The following is a 22,650-nucleotide window of genomic DNA, read 5'->3' on the forward strand; positions in this document are numbered from 1 at the left end:
TGCAGAGGTGGTTCGACTTGCTCTGTCTGTGTTTGTCCTTCATCACATATCTGCTGCCAACTGTAAATTTCAACATAGAGCCAGCCCACTGAATCTCCGGCAGACAAATGCTGGAGGAAGTAAATGTGAACACATAAATCTCTCTGTATATATATAAATATATATATAAGAGAACAGTCCACCTTCCCTGAGCATCATCGTCATCTGCCTGTCGAAAACTCTTCGTTTCACAGTTTCCTCAGTGCAACCCCCGGTTTATTTTTGCTTCATATATTCCCATCAACATTTGATAACAACAGGCCTCGCGCTTATTAATTACTATAGGAGAATCAGCTGTAATTGCTTTAGTTGAGACAAGCAGCAGTTATGGATTGAATTATCCAAATTCTGCTGGGTATTGCTGGCTGGCTCTTCGAATTTCAGAGCTCCTTCTTTTGCAAATGACTTCTGCTGTGAGGCATGTGAGAAACCAGTTCTACCTGCTTAAGATCAAATTAGGGTAAAATTACAATTTTGCATTAAAAAGCGATGCAAATTGTGGGCTGGTATCAGTATAAACAAGCAACAGCACAATGGGATTTTGGAGTTTCACTCATTTCACACAATTCTATTAGACGGAAAGGCGCAATTATGGGCCTCCGTCTTATAATAATAATGCACACAAATATCCGCCATTGTCACAGATGCAACTATTTCTAATGCGTTAGTTTCACCCTCAGAAACCTGTTTTCTTTCAACCAAACCCCGATAAATTTATTAAATAACATTAGAATTAATGACACACGCGAGGGGCTTCCTTTTCCTCTAATACCAATGAATGCTGTTTTAATACGATTGTTTTCCCTTAAAGTGACTATTTATGCCTCCCCTCCACCCCCTCTCCAATCCACCATAGCAGCAGCAGCCGGGTAGTCTCTCCCCTTTATGAGTGAGCTATTGTGCCTGAGGACAGGATCCCACACACAATCTGAGGACTGAGCCAACAAAAACAGGCCCTGACAGACAATGACTCGCTTCACCTGCTCCAGCACTGTGCATCGCAATTATGCCAAGGACATGTACAGTTAGGCTTCGTTCACTCTCCCGCAAAACAACTGCCTCAGAATTAAACCAAGGACCAAAAATCATGCAGATAATAAGTGTGGCCGCTGAGGAGATGGGAGAGAAGGAGTGGGAAGGTGGGTGTGTGGGAGGGGGGATACCCGGTGCCATATCTCCCAGAGTTACAATATTTTAAACTGCATGGTTACCAGACAGTGAAATAGGGAAAGCAAAAAAACAATACCAAGATGCATATATCACCAGACTGATTCATGCTCCAGACGAGATTGATTCCGAGCCATAGGTGCCACGCCATCAATACACAATCAAACTCAACTTAAATGTTATGCAATGGCCTGCTTTCTGCAGCTCTGCACGCAAAATAAAGCAAAGGCCAGAATCAGATTTGCCATCACAGGCGAGCAAGATAGCCACATCACCACAGACTTCCTCAGCCTCGGCGCAACGAGAGAGAGAGAGGAAGAAGAAAAAAAAGGAAAGAGACTGAATCCCGGTTAGATTAGGAAATTCGTTATGAAAATGTTCTGATTATATCACGGGGTATACACAAGAAGCCAGCACACTGAGCGCTGATTGTGCACTGATTACACAAAGAGGCAAACAACATAACAAATATTTGATGCACGTCTTTGAATAAGGGCTCCAGCACAGAAGAAACGGGGGAGAGCCAAATATAGCCTGTAAACACTGCACACCAGGCCTATATACATCTCAGAGCGTTTTAGCTGGAGGGTTGGTGCTGCACATCACAAACGCGAATACATCCATTGTTGTGAGCCATTTTGGCCTGCATAAGATCATGTGCTCTGAACTAGGGAGTTAAAAGTAAGATTTCTTTTTTTTTTTTTTTTTTTTTTTTTTATATTATACTTGAGGGAAACAATGAGTTCAGCTGCTTATTGCAAGAAGAAATTGTCAGGGGAGACATAAACTCAATTACTGTAGCCCTTCAGAATATGGAGGAAAAAAAATACATAAGAAATACTAAAAAGCATCAAAAGCAAAAACAGAAACAGAAAAAAAAACACCCGGTTTATGAAGCGGTGGATACAAAAATAAAAAGATGTGAATAAAAATCGAGATGAAGCGTATCAAATATTTATTTTTTTCTGGGCAACAAAGGACTATAATACATTGACAGGCATAGGAACTATTGCCAGCACAGGTCTATACAATACAGCTAAAACCGCCTCCAATTTTTGGACATTATCGGACATAACAAGATATCAGGTGGTCCCAAAAAATGTTTTTGAATGTCTTCAACCATTGAGGAAAAAAAAAAAGAAAAAAAGACAATATTCCATTTATTGCTTTTATGGTGCTTCAAGGAGAGAACAAGAGGTGAAACGTATTCTGATTGGCACAACACATAAAAGCTTGTATAAAAACGAAAATAGACACACTAAAAAAAAAAAAAATTATATATATATATATATATATATAATATATATATATATATATATATCCTCGGGGTCTCACTTATGCTCTGTCTCAGCTCAGATTTTTGAAAAGAAAAACTGAAAAGGATGATATATAGAGAGAGAAATGGAAGTTTATTTCTATTCAATTTGTTCACTTGCTTCAGTGTCGCCTCAACATGCTACAAGAGGGCTGAATTGAAATATCCCAGAGAAATAAAATACCCCAAAAACTTCTGTTTTCTAGAACCATAAAAATCACATGAAGAACTAACCGAATATTCAAACCCACTAAAACAGGAGGCACCAGATAAATAAAAAAAAATTAAAAAAAAGAAGAAGAAGTTTCAACAGACGCACCATATTTACAATTCCCATTAAATTACACATAAATAAATATATACATACATGAACACTGATTCCCTTATATAACCGCGAATCGTGTTGAAAATTCAAAAAGTTCAAGTTGGTCGCTTGGAGAGAGAGAGAGAGTGTGAGAGAGTCTACAACTGAAGTCATGACATGGAGATCTGTGGAATTTCGCTTTGTTTTTTCAAGTTTATTATTCACAATACTGATAAAGAATTAATCTTCTTTTAGTTTCGGTTTTGTCACAATCGTAAAATTGGGATATTGAAGGGGGGTCTGCTGGATTTCAGTCCATTCGTTGCAGCTCATAAAAAACAGGAGGGGTGGTGTGTGGGGCACATAAAAAGTCCTCTGGCTGAGGTGGTACACCTTTTTCCTCGCCCTGGAGCTGCTCCTCTGCAGCGTTTCTCTTTTCTTTTGATTTTCTTTCTTTCTTTCTTTTGTTTTTGTTTTTTTTTTCGTTTTTTTTCTCCAGAATAACGTTTTGCGTGGTTCAGGTGATGGAAGAAGGAAGATTCTTGCGTCCTTACCCCCCACCCCCCCTCCTTGAATCCAAAGTGGGATGTAAAAACAAAAACATGGAAAATCGCGCAAGATCAGGAAGTGGCACGTTTAACTTTATCAATAATATTTATAAGGTATTTATAATATTTATATTGGATGAGAAGGGGCCGGAACGAGGGCGTGGGTCGGTGCAGAAGAAGGGCCCTAGGATTTGGCCCTCAGGTGCAGGTGGGATGGAAACATCACTTTCTGTGCTTCTCGTCTTTGTCTCCGCCTTTAGTGCCGTTATCTGAGTGACTGTTGGGGTTGTTGTTGAGGTACATTTTGTCCATGGCTTTGATAGCCTCGGTCAGATAGTTCTGCAGGGCCGTGATGGCCGCACACAGGGCAGGGGTCCCGAAACCGTGCGAGATTAGACTGAAGTGGGTCAAACAGCTTTGGATTCCCGGTTCGAGGATGGGCTGTGGCCGTGAGTTTCCCAGAGGCGAGCGGTCTTGGGACAGCAGATCTGTAAACTCTTTGCAGACTTGCCTAAAAGCAAAGAGAGTGGGATGTTAATGATCGAGCCAGAAAAATCCCTACATGCATTTCAATGTCCTGATAAAAAAAAATTAAATATATATCACAGCGGACGCGCTGCAAGAATAACCAGTCCTGCGGTTGTAAATTCTGCATTTGCTTGAGGCAAGTGAAAAGTGCCAATTCATTGAGGTGAGATAAAGTCTCCCTGCTTCTATAATTAATTTGTTTTATCCTACAAAGAGATGACTGCGTATTCGTTGGCTGAGCCCGTGTTTCTTTCTCAAAGAATAACGAGAATATCACGGCGCCAAACAGGTTGAAGTAAAATCTCTCAGCTCCGCGTCGCGATGATTAATTCTGCACCGGAAAGAAAACTCATTTCAAGGCGAAAAACACGAACAAAGTGGACGAATGCTTTACACCGTTTCTGCAACTTAGAACCCAAAACAGGAGAAACTGAAAAAAAAAAAAAAAAAAAAGATTTCAGTCATCTGAAATTTTTGCAAAACGTGAAGAAAAAAAAAAAACTCCATCATTAAAATGTGCTTTAACGCAGGTTCAGGCCACTCTCCATTTCATGGTAACAACACTTTAAAAGCCTGTCATAGGCGGTTATGGCTGACAGCTGTTTGATTATAGCAGCCCATCATCAATATTAAATGCTGGCCCCTGCCTCTCTGTGCCTTGTGTGGAATCCCCGTGCTTTAGTTAATGCATAGTAAACAGCAATGGCAGCGCTGGATGGAAACCAGCTATGTGTCAGTGTCTCTGAAATTACACGGTAAACAAAATGCTGCTGTGCGAGCGCACGAGAGAAAGGCCCAGTCGAGATATCAGCACTACTATGGCCTGTTTGAGTGCGCTGTAGTTATAATAATAATAATAATAATAATAATAATAATAATAATAAGTGAAACACCTGTTTAAATAGGAAGAAAATGGGCGTCTGAATCAAATCCGTCTGACGGAACAATGAGAAGGGTGAGGCACAACTTCTTTTTTTTTTAAATCATTATTATTTATTCATTATCAGGCTTGCCAGCAACGTTTACAGTATAACATGATCCTGAAGCAGTGTTATGTGTCTGATACGTTTAGAGGCCAGGAAAAAGAAAACGTCAAACTTAAGAACGCTGGTGGGGGGTGGGTGGGGGTGGGGGGGTGGGGGGGGGTAGTGTGTGGGGCAAAAACATGCGTTTTAATTGAGTGTGTGCACACTGTCAAATAAGCAAGCAGGCCCGTTCTGGCACAGACTTGGTGTGACACGGTGAAATGTGATAATAACACTTACTTCGTGGCCAATAGCATGTTTTTTCTTTGGACTTGTTCGTTTGGGTCGGAATGCTGACGGTTTACATATTCAGCTACTGCCTTGGCTGGAAACTCGGTCTCGCATACATAACCAAAATCCCTGGCAAGATGCACCGCTTCGCCTGGGAGACAGAGGGGAAAAGAGAAAAAGAAAACATGAGCTTGAAAGTGTTTTCTCATTAAATATGGCTACATCAAAAACACGAAAGAGTTCACACCCCCTGATTGGACGAGCACGTGATTAATCTGCTGCGAAAAGAACGTCCACTCTTATTTATGCGTTCAGGCAGCAGGGTCGTGGCACCTGTGCGTTCCCAACCACTCTGATGATGATGGCGATGATGACAACAAGAATGACCCGGGAAATAACAACAACAATAATAATAATAACAATGATGATTATAATAATAATAATAATAATAATGATAATATTTATACTTGGGAACTGTCATTACACGTTAGGTTCTTTTCTTCATACCGTGAGAACGTTTTAACATGGAGGGGGAAACTAAGTGGATATGAAATATAGACGGAGCGTCATGCTTAACACCATGTCATTGATTACCAATGCCTGCACAATATTGAAAGTCCAGCAGATCATAAAGGCATGGGGGAAGCAATTTTAAAGGGCTGTAGCCAAATCTCTTTGCCATTGCAGCTCAGAGAATTGCAGTTCTCATTCCGTCCGTTACTGTCTGAGCTCGCCTCTCTTCTTGGTTCCATTTCCCCCCTCCAAGCCTTTGGTTTTAATTTCCTGAAGCAGTTGAGTTTTTACTGCGGGGCTTCCTGCCCATAAGCCTCTGCTCCGGAAGAACGCATGCGCCAATTAGCATCAAAGCTCGAGTCCAGTAAACTATTTTCCATAAAATGGAGCGGATCATAAACAATGACAGCACAGCGCATGCAGTGTCCCCTCTCCAAACAGCCAGACTGCCTCCGCAGCCCTCCCAACACCCCCCCTGTTACCCACCTCCCACGTGCCACCACCCTCGTATTACTCACAATCAAACATTTCTCCAGGCTCATTACAATACAGGACCAAATTTTCTACCAAACACAATGAATATTGCATTTGGGTCTAGTCTGCGATAATGATTAACGGGGACCAATGAACCGTCGCGTGCTTTCACCTTTGGAAACCAGCTACACACCAAATACCACTGCACTGAATAATCAGACTCAACTCTGCGAGCGAAATGGATTCATCCAGTCGCGTAAAATGCATCTTTTCTGCGCACAATAATTGCCTAATTTATTCTTTAATAGGCCCAAAACATATAGCTCCCAATAGGTCAGCGCTGCGCCATCTGAATGCAGTACAAATCTTCACTGAAAACCAAAGCAAGGGAAGCTATTAACGAAAGAATTAAGTTGCCATTAAAAATCTGCCCCGCACTGCTATATCCAGGCTGTATTAATGTTTGAAACAATGCTGGGTTAATAAATCAATCGACTTCTCATCCATGAGGTGAAACAGCTCAGCGGTGCCCAATAAACAAGCAGCACTCAATAATTAACTGGACTTCAACACAAATTAATCCAGTGTATAAACTAGGCCAGCCGTGGACCTGCAAGTGTGCTCCTGAAAGCGAAGGCCAACGCTCCAAAGCCACTAGAATTACCAGCACCATTCTCTCTCTGTATGTGTGGGTCTCTCTATCTCTCTCTCACTCTCCACACACACTCACATAATCACACACACGCACACACATCCTTCATGCTTTATTACTTGCGAGGCAAAGTCGGTCCACATTACACGGATGAGCGCATATGCTGATTTCCAACACAGAGAAGGGGGGGGGGGGGGCAGTTTTTGCAAGTACCTGGTATCGCGGGAGCAACAAGAGTGGGAACGTGATTTACGGCTAAAGACTTACCTTCGACTAGTGACGTCAGCAAGGTGACGTTGGCTGCCTTGCGTCTGCCTGCAGGTAGATTCAAGCCGATTTTATCCAGCTTCTCCCTTAAGGATCTTCCTCCGTTCTTGGACTTGGCTCTGTGACAGGAAAACAAAGCAGAAATTCATTGCGGTGTTGCTCATGTGGAGGAATTTGTGTCAGGGGGCAGAGATGAACTATGAGGAGGGATATTTTCCTTTGAAATGGACACGAAGATATACTGCGCACCAAATATGGCTACAGTGGTTTGCAAGCACTCAAAAGTAAAGGGGGGGTATAACACTGCTCTTATGTGTTTGTGCACTCTGATATTTAGGCGACGAGACATAAACAGATTTGACCCAATAAAGAGGTTCATCTCCTCTTTGTTGTTTTTAATTTGGGAGTAGCTTTGCCCTTGTCCACATCTCTGATACAAACAATAAATAAATCCAAAAGAGCCCCAGTCTTATCACCAGCAGACGAATACTGTACAAACTGAATAAATAAAGTCCCACTTAATAGGCAGTGATATTACTGGCTGCGTGTCTGCAGCAGCACTTCAGTAGACAGTTCACTGGAGACCAATGTTTTCATGTGTAATGCCTTCACTGGGCCTATAGAGCTGGTGTTGAAACAGACTAGGCCTACATTAATTTGAGAGAGACTGAGAGAGGGAGCTCCAGTGCGCAAAGGGAAGTTAATATGGAATTTAACAGAGCCCTCCTGCTTTAAATGCAGGAGCTAGGTGTCATGGTTGGTCGATTTTAATTATTCTTGGTACAGAGGAGGGAGAGAGAGTGCGAGCGAGCGAGAGATGCGCGCTCGCTGAGAGAAATGATTGGAGAAGAGGGAGAGAGTTCGTGCGCACGCGCACAAACACACAGGTAAAGACGGAGCAAAGTAGAGAGAGAAGATTTTTTCTCGCTTTTTTTTTTTATTTCTCTTTTTCCGCCAGTCAAACTCACCTCCTCAGCACCCCGCCCAGCAGAGAGGCGTTGAGGCACTCGGGCGGCGAGAGGCGTCTCTGCACCTCGGCCACCGTGACCTTGTATTTTGATGTGGAGCTGAGGAGAGACAGGCGGCCCGGAACCGAGCAGAACACCTCGTTGGGGTTAACCACCCCTCCGAAAAGACCGTCCTTATTTACGGGGATGGAGACGCTGTTGTTCTTGGATAAAGACACTGGACCTATAGCCAGGGAGAGAGGAGAGGAGGGGGGGGGGGGGGGGGGGAGTGGAAGAGAGGGATGGAGAGAAGGAGGGAGGGGGGATCAGGGGTGAGACGGAGAGAGAGAGAGACCGTGCTCAGTGAATTTCATGCAATGCAGAGCCTTAACTAAATGAGAAGGGGGGACTTAGGCCTCGTATTTAGAGTTTAGCATCACATGTGTACACGTTCAGAAACAAGCATATGAAGAGAAAACGAACAGAGGCCCATACATACTATTATGATAATGATGATAATATTAATAACGATAATATTTGTATAATACATTTGTGCTTGGTATAATTTCTATCATGACCTTGAGGCGTCAACATCTACGTGCACTTCCTTATTTGCAACAGACAGTGAGAACCAGCTCAGCGCTAAAACAGCGCATTTTTCTCGGATCACCACAGAAAGACACCAACGGAGAGATTCGATAAAGTCTACCCATTTTGACATATCCTTGGTATCCAACAAAACATCGTTGCCCGTGTGTGATTTCACACCGAGGGGGAGGAGGTGTGTGTGTGTGTGTGTGTGTGTGTGAGAGAGAGAGAGGGGGGACGGCTCAGCACTGCCGGGCTTTACACCGTTTTGGTGTGCAGTAACCGGAGACAAAGGGGGACTGTGCGCCTTTGGATAGATCACTTGTGACATTAATGGCTCAAGGGAGCCTAATAGAGACAATAGGAGTTAAACGAACTCTTGAGATTACTAATATAAGAAGCCAATTATCATGTTGATGTGCAGATAGACTCAAAAAAGGGCAAGAATGGGAAAAAAGACAGGACGAAAAAGCAGAAGGAGCAGAGAGAAAAGAAGCAAAATTGCTCCACATCATATCCAGTGAGATTTAATGTGACCTGACAAAACGCTTTTAAACATGGCCGCGAAAAGGCCTCCTTATGTTGGATCATCAGCCATATAAATCACCGATTCTTTTGACAGCAAATAAATAGATACACTGAGGCAGGATAATCCATCGCGAAAATTTCACTTCTATATTTAAAAAAAACAAAAAAAAAAACAGCCGGTAATTTTTATTTTCCATGCCCAGTTTTTATTCCCTCCTTAAACGACATGTTATCACCCTGCACACACTTGGCCTGTGCTCCATCCGGCGGTACCAACTTCCATTTTAGATTTGGCCATGCTGCGTGATTGCAGCTATTGGCTTCTAAGTGCCAGCATCGTCTATAGGCCTGTATCTTTGACCATCAATAGCGCGGGCCTACAAAGCCCACCAGCTCCACTCATCTCCCCGCTGCGCCGAAACGCTGACAGTAAATTCCATCAGCGAGAAAAAGGTGCAGCCAGTTTGATGCACTTGGAAACCATGTAATGAAAAATGGGCTACTGCGTATTAGGATCAGTCAGGCATTACCGCATTGCATCGAGTTCTGTCGAGCAGAATGGTGAACGGAGTGGGCGCGCGTGACCGTGTGCGTGAGTGTGTGTGTGTGTGTGTGTGTGTGTGTGTGTGTGTGTGTGTGTGTGTGTGTGTGTGTGTGTGTGTGTGTGGCGGTGTGAAGCTTGAAGAAACATGCATGATATCTCAGAGGAAATTGCTTACCTTTTTTAATTACAGTCTGGTCGGGAATGTGAATTCCTTGATCCTCAACAGGCTATGACACAAATGAAAAAAAAAAAAAAAAAAGGAACATATTTTAGCACAAAAGGTACAAAAATGTCAGTCTCACTCCTGTGGAAGTAAGGATGCCGTGCACGAACAAAGCCTGACACATTTAGCGGCCACTATGTCGCCCAACATGGAAGCTCTCGTGGCCCATACCTGTTAGGATTGTCCACGGGTGTTTTCAGCGCGTTACACTGGTGGACTCATTACAGGATAACACAAACTCAGACTTAAATAACGAAGCTGTGTTGCCCCATAATCCTGACCTAATTTCGCCCTCAGTTTGGCTCTACGCACAAGGAAACTTCTAATCTAGATTGGATAGTAATTACGGTAGCACAGCCTATTAAAGGCCTATGAACTAATTAGAGAATTATTGGTGTTTGTTTCTGATTAAAAACTGGAAAGAATAGTCTCGATAAGAATGGGGGCTACTGACAATTTTAGAGCTCATTCATCACGCATCTTTAGTAGCTAATCGCAGCTACCAAAGCTCAATATAGCAAAATTAATTCTCTTGCAAGTGTGCATGCGATGTATTATATGATGTTATTGTTCACGAAGAGCCGTGAGCTTGTGCTTTTTACTTTCCCATTTTTTCCCCCCGAGACAAATCCAATAAAAGTCCAAGTACATCAAGGAAACCGCGCGGAAATACAGACGTACGGGTTTGGTTTTTTTTCTATGAATTTAATTCAGTTTACTTTAAGTCAAAAACCAACAATGAATTTTTGAAAAATATATATCAAAATTGGCAAGTAACAGCATTAAAAAGGGACCGTTTTGGAAAATATTTTCCAGGTAAGAAAAAAAAGCCAAATCCTTGCGATTTGTCTGAGGTAATCTTGACAAAGCAGAAAACATTTCCACGCTATTTGTACAAAGCTGGAAGAGGAGGAGGGGGGGGGGGTACTATTTTAAAAGCAACAACAATAAGCAACCGGAGCCTAATTAAACGCGTCATCCAAACTAACTTCAATCAATTAATATTTATTCTAAAAACAGTTTTTCTACTAACAAACCTGAAAAAAACACATCTATGAGAATAAATAAGAACGATAAGCAATACCACACTCCTTTATCCATCAAAAATATTAATAGAGAAATTGTAGTGGTGCTTGAATGCACCAATTTGATGACAACAACGTTGCCCTTTTATTTATCATCATATTATTTGTTTTTTTTTTATATAACGAACAAACCGACAAAAAGAGAAACCCAGGTAAACGCTGCCTCACCTGAACGTCTTCTAAAGAGTGAGGTATTCCATGGATAGGGATAGAGTCCGACAGCCCCGTGTCGATGCCGTGGCCGGACTGTAGGAGCACTTCCCTGCGATACTCCCGGCACAACTGGTGGGGCAGGCTGCGGTGCTGGTGCAGCAGGCCGCTGTCCTGACCCTGCCTCTGGCCCGGCCAACCCGGGTGCTGCGACTGAGGTTGGGCGTGCAGGGAGTTTAGGGAGTACGGGTCGTTGACGTGCGAGTACGGGTCCTGAGACTGCGGGTAGATGGGCTGGTAGGGTGGGGGGAAGTACGGGGGCTGGAAGTCCGAGTTTGGCGTGTGGGAGAGCGGAGGGGCGCTCGTGTAGGGACTCTGGCCCACGCCGCCCAGCTGAGGTAGCCTGGCTGTCCCATTGCTGGTGCCGTCGTGACGGTCCTGGCAGGGGAGGATAGAAAGAAAAGAATATTTAAGCCCCAAAGACACAGTCATAAATTGATCAAATGTCGCTCTTTATTTTTGCTTCTAGATGCTCAGCGGGTGTACTCGGGCAATATAGCCTGAGCGGATGACAGGAACAAGACCAAGAGCCAAATCTGTGTGAAATTGTTAGTTGTTTGACGATCAAATAAATAAAAGGGCATTTTAAAGGAGAAACACACCATTTTCTCACAACAACCACGTGTCCACAAAGTTTATACACACACACACATATATATATATAAATATATATGCATATAAACATGATAAAAATTTGCCAAAAGTAAATAATAAAACGAGACATCCAAATTCCAGAGGGGGAAATGCCCATAAATATGTAACCGTGCCTTTTTGATGGGTTTTTGCAAGATGCACCGCTGGTTTTAGGCAGACAACCTCCGCAAAATACAACTTAACGTGAAAAGAAGAAGAAGAAAAAAAATCTGGAATGCAAACAAGCAGACAAAAAGTATCTGACACGGTGAGGCTCTGCAGCAACTTACCATCGCGGAAAAACTGTGCACTAACATCTGTAAGGATTTTTTTGGTGCAACTCAAGAGAAGAAGAAAAAATTCAGTTCAAAAACACCGTTAGTGTTTGGGGGGGCGAGCAAAGGGAATTAACCGGCAAAAGAAAAAAAATTAGGCCCCCGAAAAGACTCTTCTCTCCTGCAGGATCACGATGGCCCCGGTGATCAGATATGTGCCTCGACAGCGGGACGATAATCCATCAGAAACAAATGGTAAGATCCGAGCTGCCCTTCATCTGGGTCTAAAAATGCAGATACTCGACGGTGCTGGCGGATTCGGGTTGAAAAGTTTCTCTTGGTAACCCCCTCTTTCTCCCTGCTCTCCGGCTTCTATCACAGTGCGACCGTCCCCTCGCTTGAGCTCATATTAGCAAAAGAGCTGCTTCTTCGTCTCCCTCTTAGACTCCTAATAGAACACAGTCATGACTATTAATATTACAGGAATACTTAATAATAAGGAAAGAATAGTCGGAAAGCTGGCGTGAAGCGGAGGACGCAACTCAAGGCAGGAGTCGACGCTTAAATGACGTCCATTGAAAGGAGGAATCAGTATATCTAATCAGAGATGGGGAGTGAGAGAGAAAGAGCGAGTGAGAGAGTGTGGAGGGAGTGGAGAGGGAGACAAAAAAAAGGGGGACATTCACTCCCGTCTGACGAATCAGAGAGAGGGGGAGGAGGTGGGGGGGCTTTTGAAAAGAGTCCCAGGGCCAAAGCGCAAAAGTGAAAGAAAGACATAGGAATGAAGGGAGGTGGACCGCAGACAGGAGAAGCCAGGCAAGGAAATAATGTGCACCTCTGAACTGGGTGAAAATCCAGCAGACGACGCTACGGGCACTCCGATCGGCTCGGTCGTACCGCCTGTCCCTTTGTTTTCCACCTCAGACTCCGACAGCGAGCTGTCCTCCATGGCGCTCATTTCCTCCATTTATCTCCGCCGAATGAATACAACGATTCCTCCTCGACTCCGCGCCCAAAAGCCGCGCGGCTAACGTTAACTTTAAACGGCAAAAGACGAAGAAAAAATAAAAAAAAATGTCCACACACAGGGCCGCGGGATCCGGCGCTCCAACGAACTTTTACGCGCGGCTCTATAAAGCAGCTCCACTCCCCTTCCTGCCAAAAACACGCAGTTTACAATTACGAAACACGGGGCCATAACCGGATTTCAAACGCAAATTGTATATCTATACATATGTGTGTGTATATATTTTTGTATCGATACCGGGAAGGATTTGCCCAAAATACTAAGACGATCAGCACAACAGGAACGAGGAGGTGCCTTTATTTCTTTTTTTTTCTTTCTTTATCATTTGATTTTTTTTTGTCGTTTTGTTTTCCAGCTCCACGTCGGTCCCTAACCTCGCAGGACGCGGGCGAAAACACGTCCGACTGGCTTCTCCACTCCTAAAGCCTCTGATATTACTGTCAAACTTTGTCTGTGTCCAAAACAACTCGCTCTCAGCAGGCACTCCTCACGTACATACACACAGGCTGCCCACACGCAAAAACCCAACCGCTTGAATTGAAGAAATAATGAAAATAAAAAAAATAAATAAAAAATAGAAAATGAAAGGTGCACGTGCAATGCCGTTCAAGCATAAAATAAAGCAGGCCGTGTCAGCGTTTACATAGGTCCAAAATGCTTATGTTAATTCAATGCATGGTAAGTGCATATTATCATTTTAATGTATCCACGTGTCTTTAAATGTTGGGACATATTCTATTGTGGATTTTATTTTTAATGGGGGGAGGGATGGTGTGGGGGGATAAATACCGGTGTCGTTTTGTTCATGCAATAAAAAGTTGGATATTTAACATGTAAAATGCAAACTTAATATTATTGTTAGTATCATTATTATTGTTGCACACCAGTGGAGGTGTCAGTGTGTTTGAAATGAATGAAAGCTACTGGATGAAGCCTGCTCTGCTGCAGCTAATGTGTTCACTAACAGCTGTCAGAAGAATGTCATACGTGGTCAAAACAGCACAAAGCACCCTTTGAATAATTGTCCTATGCATTAAAAAAAAAAAAAGAAAACAAAAGGAAAGGAAAGAAAAAGAAAAAGTGCAATAGAAAATTCAAATAAATTGAAAAAGGTGCCTTACCTCGCAGTCTTCATATTTAATGTTATCAGTTAATTTCCAGAGCATTTTCATGGGTTGTTGAGGTGGCTATTGAGTATAGGTATCGCCTTAGTCTTGTTTTCACTCAGTGAATTGTGCTCTCCGCTCAGAAAAAAAACTACTTTTATTGAAGCTGTGGGCTGCTGTCTGTCTTGCGCTCTGAGGTCTCCCTCTAATGGTGGAAGTGAAGGGCTGGAGCAGCTCTGTAATAACACTGGCACAGGGCCTCATTAGCATATCAACAGCCGTTTTGATTCCCCCCCATCTGCTCGCACAACACCAATGGACAGCGCACAGGTAAAAACTAAAGCAGCAAGACGCTACACATGTTTGTTATTGCTACTGTTCAGCGAGGTGTGTTTGTTTTCGTCGAGGGGAGGGGAGGGTGTATAGTCATGCATGGGGACCTGCATGCACCTGGGACGGTTTTTAGTAGGCTCCACTGTTTCCCCGTGTTTCTTTGGGCTGGAGTAAGAGTTACGCGATCATCTCTGATTTCAGATATTTTTTTTAAACTAAGATTTCAAACAATCAGACAATAATTATCTTACTGTTTACTTTCCGGTTAGCCAGTGTATAATTTTTTTTTTGTTTTTGTTTCTCGCAATCGTTTTGTTTTTCGGTGTAAAAACAGCATGCCTATGCAAATACCACACGGCCACGCACTATGTTGCCAATCTTGACTTCTTTTTTTCTTTAACTCCAAAAGAGTTATTTTAATCCCATTGAGAGCGGGGACCTTCAGAGGCTATTCTCTTAATGTTATGTTAAGAAGGTGAGCTATTCGAAGCGGCTCTACAGGTCCATTGACTACCTGTAAGGTAGCAGGGTTTGCGGGAATGTAAATAATTAACACAACAACATGGCCTTGTTTCATTTCAATGAGCTGCCGGGAGCCTGGCTCTGCCCTGTCGCCGGCCGAGCCTTCACCTCAGCAGGTCGTGGGTCAGCAGACAGGTCGCCAGCTCTTTTCAGGCGTCGGCCCCCTTTGCTCAAAACCCGGATTACCATTTTTGGTGGAGCACTTTACATTTTTTAAACAGTTGTTATTAATGAATCTGGAGCGATGGAAGTGGCTGACAGCCATTCATGCCAGTTTTTTTTTTTTTTTCTGGAGATGTGGTCTGGTTGTCTGTCATAGTGATTTTTTTCTTCTTTTCTTTTCTTTTTGTTTTTCCTCAGCAAGATTCAAGTGTTTGTTTCGTGTCTTAAATCTTAAATCCCCCCACCACACACACACACACACACACACACACACACACACACACACACACACCTCCCAAAACGAGGCCAGATTCCCAGTGAAGCTCGCGCAATCTGCAGAATAAGACTACAGAAAGTACATGGGTTCCTTTTTCAGGAACAACTGCTGTGGCTGAAAAGAAAAGTACTCATATGAAAAGTTACATTTTCACCTCAAAGACGCAGCGAACGCAATTTGGGGCAAAAGGGTGTTTTTTTTTGTTGTCATTTCTCCTCTGTGACAAAACCCAAACACTGTAAAGTCTGCTTTACGAACATTTCTGTCTTAAGATACAACAAATCTCAAACGCAGTGGATCCTAAATGCGCACAGCTCAGATTTTCAGAGAAACAAAAAAAAACACACACAAAAGAAAATAAAAACAGATGAACAGTGTGACATGTACGGCTACCTCAACGAGAGAAAAAAAAAGCCTCCAAAATATATCTCAAACGCTTACATATGATCGCCTGTCTGTTGAAAACCAACAGCCTTCTAGCGCGAGATAACTCCTCCACCGTGCACCGTTCACCAAACAAATTAACAGTGCAGCCTCATGCTACAACAAGTCAACACTTTGACAATTTTCATGGATTTTCGCAGCAGCCTCTTTGTCTCAAAGTAATCAACACATACCTGCCATTCCCCCATTTTGCCCATAATTGACATTCTCTGTCTTCTGCTTCCTTTTGCGGGTTTGTTTTGAGCTGCTCCTTGTCTATCACATTGAGCCTTCGCTCCCAAAGTAAACCTTCACTTTTTCACCTAGACCGGATCGCCTCACCTGGCCATAAAACAAAAAAAATTTTAAAAAAACGGTGCGGGGGCCCACCTGGCGACGCATGCGCACTTGTCCGGGTGTGGACAAGAAAGTACCTGGGGAGAAAAAGAAAAAGTGAAAAGGGCTTACTGACGGAGCCGTGGATGAGTGGGAGCTGTCGTACTTTGAAAAGAAAAGAAGCAATATTGTCTGGAAATGTAGACGTTTGAAATACTGCACTGCTCTGAGATGCAATAAGCCTCTGTTACAGACTAGAATGCTCATCAGCAATTATTGCTGTCAAGTAACACACGATTTACTTTTATTTATCGGTAGAAATTATTAATAACGATTGCTCATCGAGGATATCCTCCTCCAGCATGTGTTAAAGAGCAAGGGAACGCACGCGTAGTGACGTTGCTCACACTTGTGTCTTCAGTTGAGATGAAACAAAAAAAAAAAAAAAAAAGGCCAAATCTATTAAATTGTGGGAGTCAATTAAACCTTTGCTTGTTTGTTCTGTTTTCTTCTTCTTCTAATTCATCTTCCTCTCTGATCTGTCTTGGTGTAAAACACGAACCCTCATGGAAGTGTGTCGAGATCAAATCCTGAAGGTTAACTGCCACCGTCGTTACTTTAGCACAGAGAGCTACCCCTGCTATTGTGAGGGGTCATTATTTATTTATCCACTGTTTATTTCTAATACATACTTATGTAGACCCCCCCTCCCCTCTCCTCCCCTCCATCCCCGGGGGGCCAAGAGCGAATGAGCTCTGATTCTCTCGGTAGTTCACACGCGCGCGCACGCACAAAAAACACACACGCCGTGGAGCAACACGTGCGCTCACATGGGCGATAACAGTCGAGGCTTTTCAGACTAAAGCTCGACTTTTCTCCTCTTCAAACCACCTTTTCTTTCTTTGAGGTTCTCGAGGAAGCGCCACGCACATAAACGCGCTCCTATCGCCGGACGCACTGAAATCTTAGTGTGTAAATATTGGACAAACTTTTTTTTTTTTAAGAAAAAAATAGTCCCTAATAAGTGTTTTGATTTTTTTTTAAAAAACACACTTTTTTTTTTTACCCCAAATAATAGATCCATACTTTAACTTTTTGACTTTTCTCTTGCAGTTGCATAATTCCGCACGGAGACTATAGATTTTCTTGGCGTTAATATTTAAAATGAGCCTTCATGTTTGACTTCAAAGGCGAACGCGTTTTAACCGCGCACACAATACCTGCAGCTATACAGACCTGGACAAAGGAGTAGGCACTGTGGAGGGGGCAGGGGGGCAGGGGGGCAGGGGGGTGGAGCGGTGGGGTGAGAGAGCTGGGGGTGGGGGGGCAGAAATATTGTTTGGGGCTCCGCGCAAGGGAGGAGTAGCCTAAGTTTTGAAGCGGAGCTGTCTGAGAGTTGGAGCTGATTCCCTTTTGAATATTACAACCACTTCCACCGTAGCGCCGGGCCTCCGGCAGCGGTCTTAAACCGCGAGCTGTGTCTAATAAAGGCTGCGCCTCAGGCAAGCTGGGGACCAAACAACGACACAAAATGATAATAATGGCAATTCATATTATTATTACTATATGTCTGATTAACATTTGTTTTTGTCTGAAGCATTTTGTTGTTGCATGCTGATCCGTGTGGAGGTCAGTTTGTGTCTTTTGCCAAAGTAAGGAGAAGCAAACCCATTTGAATCCGTTCTCTCCGTTGCCAGAACTGAGAGCCTTTTGCCCAGTGATTTGGAGTAAAAAAAATGAAAATAGCCTTGGCGTGCCATGTTTTCTTCGGCTCCGTCTTGCCGGCTGCTGCTGCTGAAGCGTTCTGTCCGGCGAAGACACAAAACTGTTCCGTCACCGGCTCCAGAGATGAAAGCCTCATGTGGTGATGGTTAAGTGGAAGGACTTTCGGCCCCACAGTGTAAAACGCAGCTCTCCGAGGAATATAAATTATGTTCCAGCGCCATCTTGCGTCAGAAGACAAGCGAGGACGCGCGGCCCTCTGATTTAAGGAGCCTTTGAAGGCCCTGTCACACTGTTGCGTATGAGAGAAGCGTATGAGTTGCGTATGAAAATTAATCATACGCACGAAAAGTCCTTGAAAATAAAGAATGACTAGCGTATGAGTAGCATATGAACTGCGCATGCCCAGTGTACGTTTCAACGCGCCTATTGAGAATGAGGAGTCACGTGACTCCGGTCGGCAGGTCGGCCATGTTGGCAGAAGACGCTTTGGTTGCCAGGGGCAACGCCATTAACTCAGCAGCCTTTCCACATTGCTCCATTATTGCAGTAGACGACGCGCTATCAACATCTCTCGAGACATTCATCTCGATCATGCCTCCCAAGAAGCAATCGTAGTTTGCCCGGGCCCTGGGCCGAGGAAAAGGCAAAAAAACACAAGAATCATTCTCACCCAAACCTGCTGAAATGCCTGATGCACCTGCGGCTGATGAGTTACATGCTTCTGAGCGATCAAGATCCCCAACTCCTCCTCCTGACCGCTCCGTGAATCGTCGGTTGCGCAACAGTGTGACAAGGCCAGGAGCCTTATCATTAAAACCCAACGAGAACACGCGCACAGGGAGACTTGCAAGATTGCCATACCAATGATGCCTAACAATTTATTAATAAATATATAATTGTACAAGCTTTAAAAATAGAAAAGCAAATAAATGAAAAAAAAGAAAAAACACACACAACCCAAGAGCTGCAAGATCCAAATTCAGGCACATAATGAAGCAAATGTTGATTTTGTTTCGGTTTACTTTGCTTTTATTCACTTTTATCCAACTGGCCTTACTTTCTAGGCAGTTCTGATACCGACAACTCACTGAAAGGTGAACATGCACATTGTTCTTCAAACAGTTTTATTCTACTGATTGCAATCAAAAAATATATTGACAATTTGAGAAAGCACTGAGAGAATTTACATCCTGAAGTCTTTAGTCGGCGCGTCGATGAAAGGTTGTGCTGTAACGCAGCGTAATTTAATCCTATGGCGCCATCTTGTGGTCGAGACAAAGAGTTTTTCGACCGGCGTCAGAGGAGTCATCAGGGAGTCTTTAAAGGTGTTCCGTCAGCCCGGATCTGAATTGATTGAGTTCATCTGCTGTCTGTGAACATAACGCTTGAGACGGAAAGGATAGGCAGTTTATTCATTTATAAACGCATTAATTTATTGAGCCATTTATCCGGACAAACTATTTGGGTTTTATTCGGAAAAAAATCAGATATTTTAAATGAAAAATTATGCGAATTTGTACTCATGCACACCAGGAAGGAAAATTAACATTACACTGTTTTGTTTGTTTGTTTGTTTTGCTCTCTTTTGACAAACGCAACCAGAACTTCCTGTTTTAGGCCTTACCACGACACAAATCGTGAAAAGTCCTAACTTTTTGGCATAAAATTAACCAGTCAGCCAGATAAACAGTTAAGCTTTTTTCTTTTCTTTTCTAAATGAGCCTTTTTATGACTGTACCCTCCAGACTAGATCTGGAACGGTGCACCTCTCTCTCTCTATCTCTATCTCTCGCTCTCTCTCTCTCTGTCGGAGTATCGGAGCCTACATTTCCCATCATCCAGCTCGTTGCATTGAATGTGTACCATTCATTTGTGCTCGGCGGAGAACAAGCTGCGAGCGGCGGTGACAGAGGACGAACAGAAAGAACAAGGTTGTATTTGGCTTTATTAGCTCTCTCCGGTGCCACGCGCTCGTCATTTCGAGGCTCCAATCCAGACTGAAACACTGCTGTAGCCTCATAGTTTATTGGACGTTTGATCGGTGGGCCTAAACAAATTGTGTAAGTTTTCTGCGTGTGTGTGTGTTGTAACTGCGATGCTAGTCAAAGCTCCTGGTGTCTTATCTCCCCCACCCAGACGCACACATGTCCCCCTCTGTGTAACGATCTCTGATCAAAATGCACCCAAGCGCCACTTTTGGGACAATGTTACGTGTGTTACAATGTTTTCGCACGTTCTGTTCGTTCAGTTAGTGTTTTGTAACAGCTCCATGTCACAGGAGTCAGACAGCCTGAGTAGTTTTGCACATGTAATTGAGATTAGAGCTCAAATCAGACTTGTCTTAATTGAAATAAGTCCCATGTTCGATGCCTTAAGGGTGTTTTGTTGTTTCACTCACTGAACACAATGTGTTTCCCGGCAGGTGTGCAACATGTCTGTGGATTGGATAGGATATGGATACGCCACCCTCATTGCGTCCGGAGGAGTCATTGGTTATGCGAAAGCAGGTAATTTCAGTGGTTCAGTAGGGTTACATCCTGTCAGTTGGACAGCACATGCCTTTGAATACTTCCTCACTTTTCTTATTCATCTGTTTACTTGGTGTCGGATTTATTTTTTAAGTCACAGACACTTGCAGAGGTCCAGTCAGGTTGACGCCTACATTATTCAGCTAGAGTAGGGTCTCGAAACACTATTTGGAAGTTCATGGGTTCAATGAGTATTTCCTCATTTTCATATGCTTGAACAAAAACAATAACTTTGTTTTTCAAAGTAGTCGTGAATTACTTAGAGGAGTCAAAAGATGAACACAGCTCTCAGATATTGTTGTCTCTTATCAAGTTTTATGCATTTAAAAGAGTTTTTTATTTTTTTTTAGGTGGACAGGGACGATTTTAAAGGAATTTCTATGGAGGTGCTTTAGGAAACGGCTTGCTTTATCCAACAAAAAACACATTTGGCAACATATTTGTTAACGGTGTGTTATTGTTCCTTATTGGGTGGCTATATATTAGACAAAACTTAATAAATGTAAGTACAGAACTGAGCAGTCGTGTTAACAAAGTACACACCCATTTCCAGGAGAAGGATTGTCAATACAGGGGGCTGCACAGGGCTGTGGTGGTTGGCCCCCCAGGACCTGGCCTTCCTGTGGTTTCGTGTCACATTGGAAGTTTGCTCTGCTGTACAAGTCCCATTCATTCGTGCAAAGTGATGTATTTTTGTGGTATCTAATGCCAGCTGGAACTGGCTCAGGCCCTTCTGCGACCCTGAGTTGGATCGAGCGGGTATAGAGAAGGGATGGATGGGCAGAGTTTCTCGGTTGCAGGTTTGGACCCCTACATTTGCAAAATAATTTAGGGGGAAATAGCAGACCTGCTCCTTTCTATCTCTAAAAGAGAACAAAGGCTGTGCCCTGAAAAACAACTCCACCTATACGTCTGATATAAGGCATTTCTCCATCGGATTCATCTTCCACAAAAAATAAACCTCCACAAAACAATTATATTTATCTCCCTCTAAAAACCTTCAGCAAGTAGAATTGTTATGATATTCTCAGTCTGCTGATGACACTGATGAGTGCGAGACTCATAACTCCTCAGAATCCACTTGTCAGCCTCGTACTGTTCACGGTCTTCAGATTCAGTCCTGGGAATGTCAGGCGCATGTGTTCACCTCTTGCATCTTTTCTTTGTTCTCTCTCTCTCTCAGGCAGTGTCCCCTCCCTGGCTGCTGGTCTCCTTTTTGGGGGCCTTGCAGGTTTCGGTGCCTACCAGATCTCCAATGACCCAAAAAATATTTGGGTGTCCCTAGGTTGGTATACGTGAAATGTTTTGGCTTCCACGGTAACAAATCAAAGTAACTGAGTGTCCTTAACCAGCCAGAAATTCATACTTGTCAGAAACATCCTGACCTTTAGCCTTTAAATTGTCTAACTGAACTGCGTAATTCAAGTTTGGGTCTTTTTTTGTTTTTTTTTAAACATTTAATACATGCATGCAGTGACGGTGCGTGGGGGTAAGGTATGGATTATAATTGCGACTGCCTTCACACTAACGTTGGCCACCATGTTCTGTGTGCCAGCTACATCCGGAGCCCTGACCGGCGTTATGGGAAAGAGGTTCTACGGATCAAGGAAGCTCATGCCAGCTGGTTTGATGGCGGGGGCAAGGTGCGGTATTCATCACATCCATGTTATTGGATGAATTATGGACGTTTTTATTCGTGTCACTCGTGTAAGATTACTAAAAGTAAGGCTATGTTGTGCTGTTGGGACGGCCTTAATTCAGCTTTTTTCTCATAACTTATTCGTTCATGTTGTAAGGAGACATTTTACTTTTTGTATTTAACTATACAGTGCTGCTAGCCGTGTTATGATTCAATAATGCACTTAAAAAGAGCCTAATGTAGTCCTCTCATTCCAGCCTTCTGATGTTGGGGAAGCTTAGCTTGGCATTGCTCCAGAAACCTGCAGAGACCTCATGAGGTGAAGATGCTGAAAGATGAAAATGTTCTATTCCCATTCGCTGATGTGGATCTTATGTTTCAAGAGCAGCCCCCTCAACATTTTGTCATTAACTGTTGTTATATTAAAAAAAAAAACATGTATCATTGATGATGAAATATATTGTTTATATACAGTA

At 43.2% G+C, this 22,650-nt stretch overlaps 2 protein-coding genes across 5 annotated transcripts; one reads left to right on the forward strand and one right to left on the reverse strand.

Moving 5' to 3' along the window:
• Window positions 1-2,146: 2,146 nt before the first annotated feature.
• On the reverse strand, window positions 2,147-14,372 carry tfap2a (transcription factor AP-2 alpha). 4 transcript variants are annotated; one of them, XM_075452554.1, is made up of 8 exons: window positions 12,932-13,022; window positions 12,112-12,544; window positions 11,147-11,566; window positions 9,846-9,897; window positions 8,032-8,254; window positions 7,064-7,182; window positions 5,167-5,308; window positions 2,147-3,884 (listed from the first exon to the last, which is right to left on the reverse strand). In XM_075452554.1, the coding sequence occupies exons 2-8, from the start codon at window positions 12,136-12,138 to the stop codon at window positions 3,596-3,598; spliced, it is 1,272 nt and encodes a 423-aa protein (XP_075308669.1). In that variant the 5' UTR covers window positions 12,139-12,544; window positions 12,932-13,022; the 3' UTR covers window positions 2,147-3,595. The 4 variants fall into 4 exon arrangements, with proteins under 4 accessions (XP_075308669.1, XP_075308667.1, XP_075308666.1 ...); XM_075452552.1 differs by lacking the exons at window positions 12,112-12,544; window positions 12,932-13,022 and adding an exon at window positions 14,245-14,372; XM_075452551.1 differs by lacking the exon at window positions 12,112-12,544 and having other exon boundaries at window positions 12,932-13,538.
• A 5,489-nt stretch (window positions 14,373-19,861) lies between these two features.
• Window positions 19,862-22,650, forward strand: tmem14ca (transmembrane protein 14Ca). The gene is made up of 5 exons (XM_075452541.1): window positions 19,862-20,067; window positions 20,430-20,514; window positions 21,719-21,820; window positions 22,091-22,178; window positions 22,432-22,650. The coding sequence occupies exons 2-5, from the start codon at window positions 20,439-20,441 to the stop codon at window positions 22,490-22,492; spliced, it is 327 nt and encodes a 108-aa protein (XP_075308656.1). The 5' UTR covers window positions 19,862-20,067; window positions 20,430-20,438; the 3' UTR covers window positions 22,493-22,650.

Source organism: Odontesthes bonariensis, chromosome 20 (assembly GCF_027942865.1).
Source record: "Odontesthes bonariensis isolate fOdoBon6 chromosome 20, fOdoBon6.hap1, whole genome shotgun sequence".
In the NCBI taxonomy this organism is placed as follows: Eukaryota; Metazoa; Chordata; class Actinopteri; order Atheriniformes; family Atherinopsidae; genus Odontesthes; species Odontesthes bonariensis.